Below are 18,623 nucleotides of genomic sequence, written 5' to 3' on the forward strand. Positions count from 1 at the left end.
TTTCTATATATAATTTCACTCTCCCTTTGTTTAATAAATATCTACCCAAGAATTTCAAAAGAACTTCCATTGTTCTAACTTTACAAATTAGGAAAAAAGTTTGTCTTTTCATTGTGAAGTAGTGATGTCAGTGGAGTATTGATAGCTCACTTGCCAATGTAACAATAATAATAATATTACAATTATATTTAATTGTTGCAATTATAGCTATTGCAATAATATGACTATACTGGGCATTTCCCATGACAGAAACCATTCACTTAAAAAAAAGATTTTTGGTTGGATGGTTTAGTCACTAAATCCACCCCAACTAATGGGTGGTAAAAGGCTGGCCTTCGTGGACAATGTTTCCATTCCTTCTACAACATTTTACTGTAGGAAAAATATATATTCTACATACAAATATTGTAAGGGAGGCAGGCGTAACTGGTAATGGCAGCAGTAAACCATGCATAAGACAGGTACACCCAGGAATGGCCCTGGTAGGTTTCAGCTGCACTTTTATTTAGCAAAAAAGCAAACAGACAGTTTCAATACAGGGGGCTTTGTACAGTAAGTCTAGAGCCTCAAACAACAAAACACCTGCTCGTTCGACCCTAACTAAACTCAGGTCAGTTCAAGGCCAATTGTGTGCCCCAACACAAACTGGCAGCACTCAGCCTTTTCACCCAGCAGCACTGATTCATTGATTTTACTGTACCTAACTTAAATATTGACACTCATGAATTACACAGTCTATCAGAATAGCTAATGCTACGACTTCTTTCCACCAGGTGGGAAAATGGGAACTGGAGCTCATGCAGCTTGAGTTGTGGCGTTGGATTACAGACCCGAGATGTGTTCTGTTCTCATCTGCTGTCCCGCGAGACAAATGAAACTGTTGTTTTGGGGGATGATGTCTGCAAACAGGTTAAACCTATTTTGGTGCAGGCCTGCAACCGCTTTGACTGCCCACCTTCCTGGTACACTTCAGATTGGAAACCGGTAAGACATGATATCCATCTAAATGTTATGAAGAGTGTTCTTAATTGGAGTCTAACATTTAGAGATAAAGTAGCGACTGCTGTTGATTATGAGGAACCTAGAAGCTTTGTGTTTTTTAGATGTAGCCTGGGGCTCTGTTGTGACTCATACTGTGTTTTAGTGCATTGGGAGCCGTAATCCTGGTGTATCACCTATCAAATAAAGACCTAATAGGGAGCATTGTGTAAACATTGCTTTACTCTACACATTTTAAAGGCTCCACCCTCAGGTCTCTTCTCATGTCATATCATTTCTCAGTACAAAACTTTTCTCTGCATATTCACCCACTGGGCATATGGTTCAAGCTGTTTTCTATTTTAAATGTTTTACTTCTGGTAATGTATGTTGTTCTTAACCACACAATAAATTAGCTATATGTTGTCTACACCACTTTTCCCTGAAAATGCTAGCTGCTTGGCTGTTTTGTAGACATAATGGCTTTAATGCTTTTTGAGACAGAGAACAGAAAACATTAAAGACATAAGAAATGGCATGACCCATATTTCTCCTTTAAATTGGATTTTCAGAAAATTGGATTTTTGACTTAAATCCTGTTGTTTGAGTTCATTAGGACCTAAATGATCCAGTGGGGTGTGCTCTGACTGGAAAGGGTGAAATCCTGTCTCTAAGCCCATAGGTTTGGGTAATGAGCTGTCTAATCCACCTAGGGATGGTGGAAAAAATCAGGTTATCTCTTACAGTGACCCTAAGGAATGATCAAAAGAGAGTCAGTCAAATGACACCATAACCGAGCGGTAATCCCTAACAGCATGTACCACATCGAGACAATGGATGTGGAGTAAAGCACTCTGTGGCAACTCACACATTACATTAAGGACATGATTTTTTAAATTATCTGTCCAGATGCTGTTTGCACAGCCACTTAATGGAGCTGAGGAGCATAGCAAATGCTTATGCTCCTCAGCTCCATCTAGTGGCAGGCTGGGAGAATGATTTTTAATACCATCACCATGTGTCTAGGAGAGTGCCAAATTACAGGCCGGCTCCATTTGTTCCTCACAGTGGGGACCTGATACAACCTCCTTGGCTATGCTGAGGATCAGCCAATCTGGAAAGCTGCAAAATGAGTACTTCTGGCTCTGCATAATCTGTAGAATCTTGATAGAATCAAAAGGATCTTCAAAAAAAGGATAGACGTTAATAGAAATGGGTTTGCTTCTCTCTCTCTCTCTCTGTCTCTCTCTCTCTCTCTGTCTCTCTCTCTCTCTCTCTGTCTCTCTCTCTCTCTGTCTCTCTCTCTCTCTCTCTCTCTGTGAAAAAGTTTTAGATTCTCTGCCATGGAGAAATTTGAAATTTCCCTAAACTTCCTGTCCCTTTTCACTTCCTGTCCCACTGAAATGAGAAACAAAAGTTTATATACTGTATATTGATTTTTTTTTCTGTACTGAAATAGAGGCTACGAATAGAACATATAGTATCCATATCTGCATGAATCTCCTGGCTGTATTTGTTTTAAACACATGTACATTTCTGGTTCTTATATAAATTGTTTACAAGAGTCTGATTTATAGTATCCCCACTCTTATTTCCGACATCATTTAAATGGGGGAATACACACAAACAGGTGAAGGATTACATATTTACTTGTTTATACTACAAAGAACTTTCCCTTTGTAAAAATATAGGGTGGGAAAATATGGAGAGTTGAGAGATCTGGATGCATTTAAAAGCCGTATTTTGGCAGATTCATTTATTGTAATCAAAGCTTATATCCTTCAAGATGATAAAGAAGCTCTATAAATTTAAGCCTGTATTTATTTAAAGTTTGCCGATTTTGGGGCCATGCCAGTCAAAGGGTTTATCTTGATTTCAGCAACATTTTATAGGGAGAAGCACAGTGCCAAACACAGCAGAAAGACATTAACTCTGTCTTCTGTTACCTTTGCATCTTCATTTCTCTATATATAGAATTTAGAATATAGAATATATATTTCTCTATAATTTAGAATTTAAAAAAAAATCAGTTTTGTAACAATATATAGGAGCAATTAATTTCTTACATCAATGAGACCTATGGCCAATTTATATACAAACTCCAATGGGACTCTTCAGGTGCTATCTTGGAAAAAGATCAGTAAAGGAGCATTATTTAATATGCTGTACCTCTTATTTATTTTTTAAATAAATATGAGATATATTAAATATTGTTCCTTTACTGATCTGTTTTCAATACGGCACCTGAAAGTCCCATTGGAGTATGTATATAAATTGATCATAGCATTTTGGCCATTCAAGCATTTACATAATCTTAACAAGCAGCAAATATGGTTTAAAACAAGCTCTTAAAGTGGACCTTTATCCTCTTTGGCTAAAAATCACATCGGCATACTGTTCTGCATGCTGATATGAAATCATCTTGCATTCATTAACTAAACAAACATATTTTTTTTTTACTTACAATTAATTTTTTCCCACTTCCTTTGGCACAAATGATGTAATCGTGCCCAAGCATTGCATCCTGGGAAGGTAACATCAGCAGAGCATTGCTGGGAAATCTCATCTGTAATCCCATTTTCCTCCCCTGCATGGTCACATGTCCTGGTCACATGTTCCAGAGTTCCAGGAAGTAAAGACAGATCTAGTAATCTGCCCTTAGTTAAAATGGCCACTGTCAGAAGACTAGGAAAGGAAAGAAAAATAAGGTATGCAAAAAATAAAAAGCCAGCAAATATCTGCAAGTATTTGTTTGTAGATTGCCATTACTAAACATTTCTAAAGTTGCCTTTGTTTTAATTTTTAAGATATGGGTTATGCTCCTCTTTAATATTTGGGTCAGAGCGGTGTACCTGAATAGACCAATGAAACCTGACCATAAATTAATCTGTAGTATTGACAGAGTTTAAATAAATAGTTAGCCATCTACAAAGAACACTTCACCTCCACCATTGTACCTGAAATGAGAACTTCAGTTTACACCTACAGCACAACCTGCAGAGATACTGGTACTTAGTTATGAATTCACATAGAAGGATGTCCAAGGAACACCACTATATGTGATATGATAAACCTTTCCTCCACTGTGGCCCTAACAGAAACAAACTGTTGTCACCCCACTGTTTGAAATGCACTTTCACTGGCCTAGGAAGATAGAGCTCACTTGAACAGGTATAGCAGCATAGATATAGGTATTTCTATGATTTCTGCTGCTATGAAAAAGATGAACATATGCTTCCACACCGAGATAACTAATGGCAGAATCAGCATTGCTCTGTAGTTTATAAGAACATTGCAGATGTTATTATTATGATATTATTAATTAGTATCAGGGTTCCAATTTAAAAGTTTGTAAGACAATCTCTGTTTTTTTTTCGTGGAATTTTATTTAGGTGAATACATGCAGACAAAATTTTTTTTAGGATAAGCAGCCATTTGGGACTTTGCCACATTGTTTAATGTCATAAAACTTTCTAAAATGCACAACAGAAAGGTTGAAAAACAAATTTTGTGTTGATTTAACTCTAGGGCATGGAAAACCTCATGAGTCATTCCATGTCAGCACAATGAGAATATATGTCTATATTAGATTTTCCATCTCCAATACAATCATTATGCTTAGTATTCAGAATTGTGGAAAAAATGTCTATTCCTAACCAGTTATTCTAAAATGTCAAATTTCCTTGGCAGACAGCTTGTTGTCTTTTTTTTTATATAATATAGCTTTTTTTATTTTGTTAGGGGCCATTTTCAGTGAAGATTATTTCTAGTTGGTTTCTCTGGTTGGTGTTTTTTCTACACAGTAGACTATAGTGTTTAGGTGACGAGAGCTGTACTTTGTCACTTGTCTTGAGTCAATACATGTACTGTACCTATATCAGTGATTGGAAAGCAAAAACAAAACATTAAAGGAGAACTATGGGGTTAAGGCTTTTCCCCATAGTTCTCCTTAGGGTAACGGGAGGACACAGACTAGCGTCCTCCTGTCACCCTAAGCTCAGTATACCGCAAGCTACAGCTCTCGGTATATACTGAGGCGCTGAAGCAGATCCCAACAATTATGTCTGAATCCACCCAGCTGCGTGAGTGACAGCTGTCTCTGCCTATGTAGAGGCAGAGCCAGCTGTACCCGCCCCCTCCCCCGTCCGATCTGCCAGTCAGCACTGGCGGGTCGGAGCGGGGGGTGTCCAGCCACTCCCCTGTCACGGCAGAGAGCTGTGGCAGGATCGAGAGGTGAGAAAACACCGGTATGTGCTTGCTCACTTCTCGATCTACTGAGCCAACCTGTGACAGCCTCATTGTCACAGGTCGGCTAGAACTATGAGGTGAGTGAAAAGCACTCACCTCATAGTTCTCCTTTAAACTACCTTTTTTTGAACAAATTATAGAAAAAGCTAAAAATAAAGAAATCTGTCACTGGCTAAAACTAGCATTGTAATTGCATTGTACTCCTGAGCTCCACAGTAATACTAAGTTTTAACAGCACCTTTTGGGCTCAAAACCCCCAATTTCCATGCGTTTAAACGTTTATTGTAGGATAAAGTTCATTTCTTATTTCATTAGGTTTAGCACTTTAGGCTGAAGGTTCTTCAGGCAGCTCTACGTGTTTCTATTGAGCAACCTCTGCAACCTCTGTAACCTCTGTTACTCTCTGTTACAACCTCAACCTCTGCAACCCCTGTGGGGTTGTGGACCCGACCCCCCCCCCAAGTTCAAGTTTAAATATTAACGTCAGTCCTAGCTGAACTAAAGGCCCGTTTGAGTCATCTTTCCTACTTTCTGCACTATTATCTTTAGTTCAGCATTAGCTGGATGGAATGTGCACACATGACAGCATAAGGTGTATGAAAAATATGAGAGTATATATCCTGTCAGCTAGGGTTTTCTCTGATAATGTCTATTGGTACTGCATTTACTGTATCTCTAGTTAATTGTTTATAGGTCTTTTGGCTGGTAGGTAAATGTAGCTAGAAAGTAATAATAATAATTGCATTCTATCATATACAGGTGCAGAAAATTTGCTTTCCACTCCATTTTGCTACCAATTTCATGAATGGTTTCTTATTCAGTTGCAATGCTTTGTATTCTTTCCATATAACTATGCTTTTACTTTGCAGTGCTCTCAGTCATGTGGTGGGGGTGTTCAGACTCGGGAGGCCCTCTGCAAACAAAGACTTTCTGATGGCAGCATTTTGGAAATCCCTGAAACGTTTTGCTCATCTGCAAAGCCTGCAACACAAGAGTTATGCCAAAATGAAGACTGTCCACCAGAGTGGTCTCTGAATGACTGGTCTCAGGTATGTAATATTCAGATTAGAACAGACCTTTTTTAATGCTTTACATTTATTTCCTGCTTGACGACCTTTATGTTGAACTTAAAATATATTAATATTTTCCTTGTGAAAGCTGAATGTGCTTGTTGCAAGATATTTACACAATCAAAGGCCTTTCCAGATAAACTGTACCACCAGGAAAAGGAAGAATCCAAAGTGCCATTGTTTTGTGAATAATATTCTATTTTAATGCAATATTAATTTGTACTGTATCTGACTTTTAGTGTTCAGTTTCATGTGGAGAGGGGACACAAACCCAAGGAGCTGTTTGCAGACAGAAGGTGAAAACAGCAGAATATATTATAGTGAATACCACTCTGTGTCCAGGTTCCATGCCTCACCAGATGACCCGGGCTTGCTCAATGACACCATGCACAAGTAATGGCAGGTTCTATTATTTGTTTTATTTAGATGATTTTTTTTGCGCCCTTTGTACATTAGTAATGACATAAATGACTCCTCTCATAGGCTGACCTGTACAAGAGTCGCTGTACCGCAACAGTGAAAGGTGCAACTATACTTCACAGAACGGGTAGCATCTTGACAGTATAAATGTTTACTTACTGTGACATATGTCTATATAAAAAAAAAAAAAATCTACCATACAATGAGATGAGGACCCAGATCTTGAAAAGGTTTTGAATTTCTAGTCAATTTATCAGGATATGGTGGGGCTAATAAAAGCAATCATATCTTGAACTGACATACTCCAACAACCCATAGGAATTATGACAATTCTTGATTACAGATTATACAGCCATAATGAACAACATGAACTGATTCCATACATAAGTCTACCTTGACATAGTATTCCTAATATATCCTTAGGCAGCTTTCCTTGTTGTCAAATATATCAGTGCATTAAACAAAATATTTTACTGCTGCCCACCGTAATAAAATGTTTAGTTACTGCGTGGTTACTATTCTGATCCAGTGACTTCAATACGTTCTTAAGCTGTTAAGCTGGCCATATAATGCCCTTATCCATAATGAATAGCATGGATAGGGGAATATCCTCTGAAAGGCTATTGTATTCTGACAGTCGATGGCTACAGTTGTCGGAATGCCTGAACAGTGATTGGCCGACAATTTTTGACCCAACTCCTTTGACAAAAGTCGATTGAAAAATTTACTTTTGTCAAACAGAGTGGTGCTGCCAGGGCCACACACAGCTTAAATTTCAAATTCCAGCAGTATATGGCCAGCTTTACTCAGTTACATGGAACACAGATGCAAAAAAATAAGTTCTTGCCCTGGTCCACAAGCGACACCATGTGATTATATAGTTTTATGGACGACATTAGCACAACTTGGGTGCTAACCAAGTTGTACCAGTGCTAAACTCTGCTTTTGGAAATGCTAGTTTCCTGGGTGAATTTCTTTTGACTTCATTATCTTCATGCTTATAGTGGATTAGTGATTCAGAAGGCAAAATACAGCAAAACACCCAGATTTTTTTATGAGGTCAGAAAAACTAAGCCTATATATTTTTCGTGGAGCAGTTTCCTTTAATGCTAAACTCTAGCTAAAGCTTAAGTAAGGTTTAGAGCCTCTTTCATGTTTTTATTGCTGACTGGGGGAGATAGAAATCTATCTCATGGGGCAGAAACCGCAACAAGAACTGGTATTTATTCTCACTACTGAAGTCACAGACCATACTTAAAATCTGACAGAAGTTCTGACCCTTCTCCACACTACTCAAAAATAAAAATGCCTTGCATTCAGCCTTAAAGTTAGGGCAGAAGAGGTTTGAGCAAATAGATTTAGCCATAATAAATGGCTACCAGTAATTTAATTAGGTAAACAACAAAGATGAAGTATAAAGGCTATTGATGAAGATTCATGTATTCGGTATATATGCACTAAGTGTTATTTTTCATATTTTAAGGACCCTGGCATGGTCAGAAGATGACCCCTCAAATATCTGGCCTGAGAAAAATCTACATACAAACCAAAAAGCAAAAGAAGCTGCAATTTGTTGTTGGTGGCTATGCATACCTCCTGCCTAAGACTTCTCTCGTACTTAGGTGTCCTGTGCGTAGGTATCGTAAACCTCAAATAATATGGGAGAAAGATGGAAAACACTTAATCAGTTCAGAACATGTTACTGTGGCACCACATGGATATGTTAAAATTCATAATCTCAGGCCATCAGACACTGGAGTCTACACATGCATGGCTGGGCCTAGTCAAGAACATTTTGTCATCAAGCTCATTGGAGAGAACAATAAAATTATTTCTCAGACTTCCAGACATAGAGAAGAAGACACTGTCAAAAAAAACAGAAAGAGTGATTCTTTTAATCGTCCGGAAAAACAGCAAAATTCTAATCTTTTTAACCGAAGTAAAACTGAAAAGCAGATGCAGATAATGGATCCTAGTAGCCGCTATGATAATATTGTTTCACGTCTTCTGACGCTAAAGCCTTGGTCTGAGCATCACATGGATCCATCTGACCCTCAAGAATCTTTTGAGAGAAATATCTCCTCGGAGGAAGATCATGGTTTAGAGCATAGTGTACCTAATACTTTTGTCACTGATGTGAAGCATGTAGAAGACGTAATTAGGTTATTGTCTCAGCAACCTGGTGAACTCCATGACAACAGCAAACACCTTTTGTCACAGCTGGCTCATGAGTTGGTTAAAAGCCGCCTAGAAAACCATGGACCCCCAGTTTTCAAGCCAGAGCCTAAACAGCTTGGTCCAGGTATTTCAGAGCATTCATTGTATAAACCTGTGTCTGGTTTTTCTAGCTCATGGAGGTCATCATCAATGGAAGCAGAAGTGTTTGAGTCACATGACAGTCTTCTAAGCCATTCTCTCAGGAAGCCAGTTATTCTCAGAAAGATATCTGCAGCCCAACATTTTTCTGCTTCTGAGGTTGTCACCCATATTGGACAGACCGTGGCACTGGCTAGTGGAACCCTCAGTGTGTTACTTCATTGTGAAGCTGGAGGAAACCCTAAACCAGTTATTAGATGGGCTAAGAATGGAGAAGAAGTGAAATATAGTAACAGGTAGTAAAAATACCGTTTATTATTACTCCGATGATGTTAGTATTCGCCTGCCATGAGTTTTGTAGTTTGTTCACTGATATGCCACATGAATAGTAAACATTGTATCCTGTTTATGGTAGGATCTTGAAATAAGCATTCATATTCTTAATGCTAAAATGACATGAACACTATTTTCTAGTGAAGAGAAGTCAGCAAAACTTCCTATTTATAAAATTAATGTCAGGTTAGAAATGTTAAGGATGCCTCCATGTTGTTTCTTATTGTAGGAACAAAGATATGCACGGTCTTGTAGAGTGTGTTTAGCTTTTAGATATGCTATCTTTATGTATGATAGACTAAAGCTTAATTAAACATTCATTATAAAGCAGCTAAATACAGTCCAGGTGCAAAACAAAAGATGTTCAAAGTATTACAGTTCATTTTCTTTAGAAGCCTTAGTAGGAGGCCAGCATGGTGCAGAGAAGAACCCTTGCTCTCTGTGTGGAAAAAGCAGTCTCTCTGCAGAGGTCTGACAGGCCCCCTGCAAAGTCAGACCTATAGATCTTCAAACAGCAAAGCTCATGCTTCCTGCTGATTGGACAGCTCTATCTATGACTCAGAAGGGGGTGTGTTGGACCTCTACAGAGAAGACTATTGCTTCCTCACAGTGAGAAAGGTTCCTTCTCTGCTGCATGCTGGCAGGGGACAAGCTTTTCTACTCAGGATGTGCCTGCTTCTTAAAGAAAATAAACTGTAAGACATTATGCACCTTTGTTTTGGCACACCTGGAATGTATTTTGTATAGCTGATTTAATCTGAAAGTTCATTTTGGCTTTAAGACGTGAGAATTGTAATTTCTTTAAAGGGAACTTGGACTTTTTTTTTTCTACGGAAAAGCAAAGTTTCAGTGTCACATTTAGATACTGTCATTTTTTTGTTGTTAAGTCCTTGTTTATACCAGAATGTGTTCGTTAGTGTTCATTGCGTTGACATGCACCACACATTGTGATTTTAAAAGAAACATTGGATGGATTTCAAGTGAACACATCCAAAATTTAGAAAGCAAGCCCTTTCTCATAACATTGCTACACAAGACATTAGTGGCAATGGGCCATATAAAAGAAATGTAGAAGTTTATGCTTTAGTGTCTGCGCTAGAAAATGCAGGAAATGCGTGACATTTCATTTTGTGTAAATAAGCCCCCAACATGCTATTATTGTCCACTAAAAGTAGCTTCCAGGGGCATTACTATAAATCTATAGTGGGCTTTGCAGGGTCTCTTACCTATCAGCCCGATCCAATCCCCCTCTACGGTCGCCGGGCCCCAACCCGGACCCCGCCTCCTCTGCCGCTGGCGAGCCCTGCCTCCTGCGCTGCCGATGCTGGGCCCCACCTACTCCTCCGCTGCCGACACCAGGCCCAGCCTCCTCCTCCACAGCTGCTGGCTGTCACTGACTCAGCAGCGGCTGTGAGGAGGAACGCGTCACTGCACAGATCTCTGACAGGTTGTCAATGATCTGAACAGCGGCACATTTCTCCTCACAGCTGCCAGTTACAGCCAGCAGCCTGCGATGCCATAGCAACCCAGGCGGCCCACACGGCATCACGGGGAGCCCTTTGTTTCTCATCCTGACCGGGCCCCCCCTGTGTCCTGGGCCCATAGCGGCCGTCTTGGTCGCTATGGTGATAGTTTCGATAGTTTTGTAAATCACTGAACAAAATACTGCTGATCAACAGAATTGCTAAAAAGTTATATAGTATTATTGACAGTAATGATTTTAAAGAATTAAAATCCAACTCCAGCTCAAACCTCTTTATATTTTTACATTAGGCTGAAAATGATCAGAACAGGGGTGAAAAGTACAATGGGGACAAAGGCAGCAACAAAGACACCTACTTTGTAGTAACGTGGGAAAGAATTAGGTTTTTTTTGCTGCCCCTGCCTTCCTATCCTGTTGATACCTGCTCCCCTCATTTATTGTGATGGCGTTACAAAGACAAAGTTAGAGATCTATCCAATGTAGTCACAGACAAACAATAAAAATGTGTTAGAAGTTTTAATCCCTCCCCAGTCTATCCAAAAGTTCAAATTAAACATCCTAAGACATATTTAAAAGACAACTAATGCCAAATCTTTTTTTGGATTTAGTCTTCTTTTGGTTCACAGGAGGACATTTACTAATGTCCTCCTGTGACCCCAAACTCAGCAAATAAGGGGCAACTGCCCGCTATATGATGTAATATTGTCAGGATCCACCCCGCTGCCTGATTGCACTCAGCTCTTTCTGAGCACTTGCTGTGTGTTTACATCAGAGAATAGAAGGCTAACAGTGCCATGTCACTGCTGGAAGGAGTAGCTGAGCTACAAGAGAAAGCAATACATTTTAAGGATGAATAAATTCACAGTGCCTATTGCTACTGTTTGGTGAGGGCTTGTTTTAAAGTTTAATTACTGCTTGTTAGGAATATGTAAGCATTTGAATGGCCATAGCCTGGCCCTAGTTCTTAGGGATATATATTTTTAAATGTCTCATTGTTTTTACATCATTTTAATCTTGTGTTCAATTGGTATGTTTAAACAGGATCCTCTTAAAATCAGATGATTCTCTGCAAATACTAGAGCCAGTTGAAGCTGATGTTGGGTTCTACACCTGTAATGCCACTAACTCTTTAGGCTCTGCTTCGGTGTCTATTGCCATTACTTTAGCAGGTATGCTACTTAAGGCTCTGGCGGATGAAGTTTACTTTTATATATATATTTGGAAAATATACTTTATTTTTAAGTGTTCTTCCTGAAACTGCCATGCAAATCTTAGTTGAGTTTTATACCGGTGAGGAGACATTGAGTTGTTTGTTGATGCTGTTTATCATGATCATTCCTGCACAAATGGTATCACCTTTGATCACACTCAGGGCTAGTTTACACCAGCCTCAGTGCATTCTGGCCTGATTATGTCCGGAACGCACTGGATCGCATTACGGCTAGCTCACTTTGTTTTGGGATGGAAGGGGGTGTGGCGGTGCATTGAACTCAATGGCACCTCAGCCACGCCCTACGGCCGCAGTGCGTTTGGTTACAAGGGAACACGTGGCACATAAGTGCCTGAGTTCCGATCTGGTGCAGTCAGGAAAAAATGCTGCATTCACTTTTTTTCTGACTGCACCGGAGCGGTACGCAGGCACTGTGGCTTGTGTAAACTAGCCCTTAAGAGATATGTGTTGTTGTTTTCATCCTGCAATTTCAACATTAATACCAGAGTAACATGTCATCCCTTGTTATTTGTGTAGTAACTGCTTAAGCTGGCAATACACATACACTGTTCTATTTTTCTCGTTCAACCCGCAGGCTGAAGGAAAAAAATAGAGCAGATGCATTCATCGACACTATACAAGCATTGATCGAGGAATCCCCTGCTGTTTCTATTGTATTTTGACAACAGCCGGCTCATTGTCTGCCGGATGTGTTTGTTTGAAGATTTTCCGACTGGCTCCTTCGATCAGCTGATCGAGGGATGCCAGCCGAAAGGGTGCTGACAGCGAGTTCCTGAAAAAGCGGCCAAAATTTGCATAATGTATGGCCAGCTTTAAGCTGATGAAACGTAAGGCTTCTAGATTGTTTAATGTGCATAGATGTTTTTATTTAAAAAGCAAGCCTCTTAAGTAACATTAAAATACATGTTTACTAGAATTTGTCTAATCCAATCTACCCAATAAAATATACCAGCTATATAAAACAGATGGATGTCTTACAGTATATATAATGTAATTGGCATTTACAAGTACAGAGTATTATATTTTCTTTGTATATTTACCTAACAGAAAATACTAACTGGCTTCTCTTATAGAGCAACTGTACATTAAAGTAATTCGCAGCTGACACATCTTATAACCTTTAAAGTAGATTTCCATGCAGATTTTAAAACAACACTAAGTAAAGGCTATCTATGATGAAACACTAAAAATAAATATGTATTTCTCTATTGAATCTCCATATGTTCCATCCCACCCGTAATAACCATATCCATCTAAAAGTCTGTAAACTTATTGAAGATGCCCCTAGGATGTACTTCTTCAATGAACTGACACAATTTCACTCAGCACTGTGAATAAGCACTTAATTGTGTCACTGCATTCAGAACTACAACTCAAAGTCTGAACAATATAACATTATCATTGCTTGCTAGAAACAATGCATGATAGTATATGTAGTCTTCGGAAAAGATTGCATCATATCAAGCAGCAGGGAAAGAGACGCAAAACACACGGGGAATGCAGGAAATTGATGAAAGTGAGGGGCAGACAGAAGGCAGTACTCAATACATAATAAGGATTTTCTCAAGTAAGCTTTCATTTCATTATCAAAAACTCCTCAAGTATGTATTCCTGTTTCAATGCTGATGTTATAACAGGATACTACATACTGGGACTTTACAACTCCTTTAATGCAATTATATATTTTAAAAAAAAAGTTTAAAAAAATTTAATACAACTATGTAAGTATTTGACTTGGTATCAGCCTCAGCTTTGTAAAAGTAAAGGCAGTAGGAGGAGGGCCGGACACAATGTATGCAATGTAACATTCTAACAGGAGAAGAGAACACAGTGAGCAGATAAATGAGTTCATCAGTCTTCTGCTGCTCTTTGACTGTCTAATCACAGACCAAGGGCTAGAAAGTGACCTAGATCAGTGTTTTTCAACCTTTTTTTGGGTTACTACACACTTTTAAACTATGCAGAATCTGCAAAACTATGCAGAATCTGGAGGCATCCCATTGTAAGGCCCTGTTCATAGTTTCGGGGTGCATTACTGCATGTCTCGATATGCCGCGTATCAGTCCATTGACTTGATAACGTACTGCACTTATACAAATATAAAGGGAAGAAAATATACAATGTGGGGCCCCAAAGTCTCAGTGCCAAATGTGTGAATTACAAAGAATATGGATTGAGCACGGCGTCATTTCTCCCCTCCACTGCCCACTTGCAGTATCAAAATATTAAGTTGTGGCCGCAGATAGTGTCTTTACCGACCGATGATGTCTTCAGCTGCAACGAGGCTTTAGGGCAGCTTTTACAGGATAGTAGCTTGTGCTGCAGGGACAGGGGAGAGGCAGCAAAGATTGCTGTGCAGGCCGCACAACAGCATTCAACAATGACACTGGTTGCTAGGGAGCGAGCGGGGGGTGCCGCAAGGTACTCACTTAATCCCTTAAATGAATAAAATTGCAATTTTTGACTCGTTGAAATAAAAAAGAAAATAAACTAGTTCATCAGGTTAAACTCCAAGGCCCAACCATAAATGGAAGATACAAATAACAACAAAATAAAGAGAATATAGGTTCATGGAAAAATACAAACTCCTTTAATGCACATTCTTATAAAAAGACACAATAATCCCACCTGCACAATAACTTTCCCAGAGTGGCCGCCTGCAGGTAACCATCTGCGACGTCATTACGCGATTTTGTGATGGCATCTCAGCGGGGTGTGACCCCACGGCCGCCCCGGGTGATACCTCACCTGGGGATGCCCCTGGCTCCAGATTTTGTGTGCTCTAGTTTTCATAAATTCAACCCAAAGAGTCCAGAGTAATAAATCATGCAAGCTGTAGGGAATAATGTGCATTTAAGAATGTTCTGAAATGTAGCAAGTAATCGGCTGGCTTAATCAGCAAGTAATATACTGCGGGTAACATCCCAGTCCTTGTGTAAAAATGAAACATAGATGCAAGTGACAAGATTTTAGTCGTGAAAGGATCCGCTCACATAGAGACACTTACGAATGATCCCATCAAAACCACAAATTGTGGGGAATTTATCAAAACTGGAGCAGACAAAAACTGGAGCAGCAGTGCACTGCAACCAATCAGCCTCTCTTTTCAGTTTGTTCAGTTAAGATTTGAAAATGAAAGAGAGAAGCTAATTGTTTGCCATGCACAGCTGCTCCAGTTTTTGTCTGCTCTAGGTTTGATAAATTCTCCTCATTGTATTTTTCATCCAGCTGTGGTAGTCTGCATAAAGCCTCCAAACTGACACTTTGTTACCTGCTTGATTCCTAGCAACCAATGACATCATTGGCTGCTAAAAAAAAAAAAAAAGCTATCAGTAGCCACAATTTAGGATTTTAATACTGCAAGTGGGAGGAGAGGGGAGAAATTATGTTTTGTAATTGACACTTTGGACATTTTTGTTTCATTTTGCTGCGGCACCCCTGTTAAGAAACACTGACCTAGCTGATATGCTTATCTGCAGTAGGGAAAACTTAGGTCACCATTCTGTATCCGCTGTCTGTCAGGCCTGTGGAAATCTCAGGACTTGATGGATAGAAATACACATCCTTTGATGGATAGAAACACACATCCTTTGGTAGATAAAACAGCTCTCATAAACAGTATGTGTCGCATGGTTTTATTCTTAGCTACCTGTTAGTTTTTAAAAATGTTTTTAGGTTTAGGATTTAATTGTCAGTGTATATGTTTGAGGTATCATGTATATTAAGGCTTCAATAATGTTTCTAATGAAATGATCATATAGTCATATTACCCAAATTCTGAGGAGATTAAGCCATGCCTGATTGCTAAACATTACAGGCTTCTCCTGCATCAAAAACATAAACACATATCCCTTAATTTCTTAACTCAAACACAGGTCTGCTCTTGAAATGGAAAACAAAAACATCTGCACAAAGCACTTTAACTTGAGTAGATCTGTAGTAAAGCCTGTGGTTTTCTTGTCTATGAAGGATAGTTACTGCGATTTTACACATGTTCAATCAAATTTGTTACCTCCAAGGATGTACCTTAAGCAGTCCAGCATGTTGTAGGCAGGAATCAGAACCATGTGTTGGTTATCAAATGAGCAGGATAGCAGTAAGGAACTGGGAATCTTTAACAAGTGCATATTATCACATATGTGACCAATAATGTCACAGAGGAGAGTGTCAAGTTGAGTAAGGATTAAAGAATTGAATAGTACCAAATATTTAATCCTGGATGGTCTCACATTTCTGAGAGGGACTACCTAAGCCCGTAAAGCACTCCCATTACGATGGGCTTCCATTCATATTTTGTTAATAAATCCCCTATAGGTAACCTTGAAATTTTAGTTGTAATGTGATTTCTTGCATATGAAATAATGCTCATGTTACATGTATGTATTAGACATTAACAGCGCATGTCACAAGTTATTGCCTATCTGACCTTACTTTCGTGACCTCTTATCCCCTGTGACGATTTTAAGTAAGTGTTTAAACCAGGCTTGCTCTCCTGCAGTCTTCTCCATCCATTCTTGATTAGCACAGATGCTTTATGACATGCCTCATATGGACAGCTTACTGAAAAGCAGCAGGTTTTCTCTCTACTGGGTACCTCATGGTGCTTGTCTTTGAACTAATGGTGTGAAGTGATCATAATACGTGTTTTTTTGTCTCCAGGCAAACCATTAATAAAGACCTCCAGAAATGTGCTTGTCAATATGGATGCTCCTTCTATCATCGCCGATGTTGGTAGTGTGGTGAAAACTATTCAGGGTACAAATGTAACAATCCTTTGCCAAGTAGCCGGTAAGATTAGAACTTGTAATCTGTTCATAGAATATTAAATGTGTGTTTTTTTGAAAGGGAGAGGACACATACGTACAATGCAGCAGTGATGTGAAGCATGTACATAGTTTAAAGTGGACTTATATTTAAGAGCCAACGTTTGGCTTTCAACCAGGAATATATTAGCATGGTTTAATGTGACAAAACAAATCAATAAATAAGTGTGCATGTTGCATATAATACCTGATTAGAAGCAACAGAGAGCGTCCACATATGTGAACGTGTCTAGGTACCCTCTGTCCTTCTATCCTTACAAGAGCCTTTCAGGAGTCTGATAGGTATTCCCCACTCTTTTACTGGATTACATTGGTGCTGTCATCTGGGGGAGAGGTTTATTAGCAGGAAGAGCTGTATCACAGAGACACTATAAAATAGAGAAAAAAAGTGGAAATGATTTATTTCACACTTTCTGATGAATAAGATTACCTCAACATAGGTCCATTATCAAGGGGTACTCCACTTCTCATGTGTGAATGGAGGAGCAAGGTGTAAGGGTAGTATCATTCCCCCTCCTGTCCCATTTCACCTTTTTCTTCTGTTCTGAAAACTCACACTCTTACACACTTTCATCCCCGATTACTTTGGATCTGTTTACGTAAGCTATACATCAAACCTTTATAAGTCTATAAGAATAAACAAACAGAGATCTGGACCCAAAAGTACAAAATATAGAGCAGGACTTCAGAAAAAAAGAAGTATATGTGAATTGTCTCCGCTTACCACTCCACTCAGAACCATTTATTGATTCCCTCTTAAGAAAATGATGCCATACATACTGTGACTTACCCATAACGGTTTTGGTTATCCTGTAAACTAATATTTTAGGTCCGCTTGGTTCCCTTTTGTGGGTAAAATACTCATACAAATAAAAAAAACAACTAAACCAGTCTGCAGTATAATACAGCTATATAATGCATTCACATGTATGAAAGTAGTATTAAACTCTCAAACTTTTTTTTATCAATATTGAATCCAGAGTAAATAAATATACATTGCCCAGCAAAGTATTTATTTCCAATGTTTGCCCAAACACTTGCAGTCATCATGTTTCCGAACATCTGGCTCCAACTCTCTCAGCTCTGCTTCGCTGAACTTCCTGAATCGAAGGGCTCAGGCGGCCAAAGCTAGCCGAAGGATCAGCCTGAGCTACGGCTGATCCTTCGGCTAGCTTTGTGAGCAAACCCCTAAAACTTTAAAAAATTAAAGAGTAGCATCCATTGTAAGTGATTTCATTAACACTTAAACACTTTTTGACTTTAATATCACTTTACATTTTAAATTTCATATATTTTTTTTAATGTTACTTTTTCTGTAGCCAGTCTCTGAATGTTTTCTATTTTGGGCATTTTGAGTGTTAGGGTCTGGAAGGCAGTTGCTTTATAGACTGTTTAAAAACAAATCAAGCCCCACACAGCTAGAACAGGACACTGCAAGTAAACAAGTCTGTCGTTATGGTCTGATGTGATGGTTCCCAGAACAGAGGTCTGTGGGAATCTCCAGGCATAATTCACTCAGTATACTTCAAAACCTCATTACTTTGTATTTCTCATTGTCACACATTCTTCTTCTGGAGCTATAAACAAATAACCCAAGGATATACCAGAATAATACATTGTGTGATTGTGTCTCTCAGTACTGTTAATGTCCATTCGAGGAGGGATAAACATGCTGAAAGACTTAAACATTTGCAGTCTTTGTTAAAAGAATTATACATTAT

At 39.0% G+C, this 18,623-nt stretch overlaps 1 protein-coding gene across 1 annotated transcript in view; it reads left to right on the plus strand.

Annotated features, from left to right (window-relative positions):
* ADAMTSL1 (ADAMTS like 1) overlaps positions 1-18,623 on the plus strand; it is a gene marked incomplete at its 5' end in the record, with an annotated part of 230,910 nt that overhangs the window by 161,269 nt on the left and 51,018 nt on the right. The window contains 6 exons of the mRNA XM_018556868.1: positions 774-984; positions 6,096-6,275; positions 6,536-6,689; positions 8,200-9,328; positions 11,890-12,017; positions 16,739-16,867. Of these exons, the coding sequence (XP_018412370.1) occupies positions 774-984; positions 6,096-6,275; positions 6,536-6,689; positions 8,200-9,328; positions 11,890-12,017; positions 16,739-16,867 (1,931 nt within the window). The remainder of the gene's footprint in view (positions 1-773; positions 985-6,095; positions 6,276-6,535; positions 6,690-8,199; positions 9,329-11,889; positions 12,018-16,738; positions 16,868-18,623) is intronic.

The sequence above is a fragment of the Nanorana parkeri genome, unplaced genomic scaffold (assembly GCF_000935625.1).
Source record: "Nanorana parkeri isolate BGI_ZX_2015 unplaced genomic scaffold, ASM93562v1 scaffold256, whole genome shotgun sequence".
Taxonomy (NCBI): Eukaryota; Metazoa; Chordata; class Amphibia; order Anura; family Dicroglossidae; genus Nanorana; species Nanorana parkeri.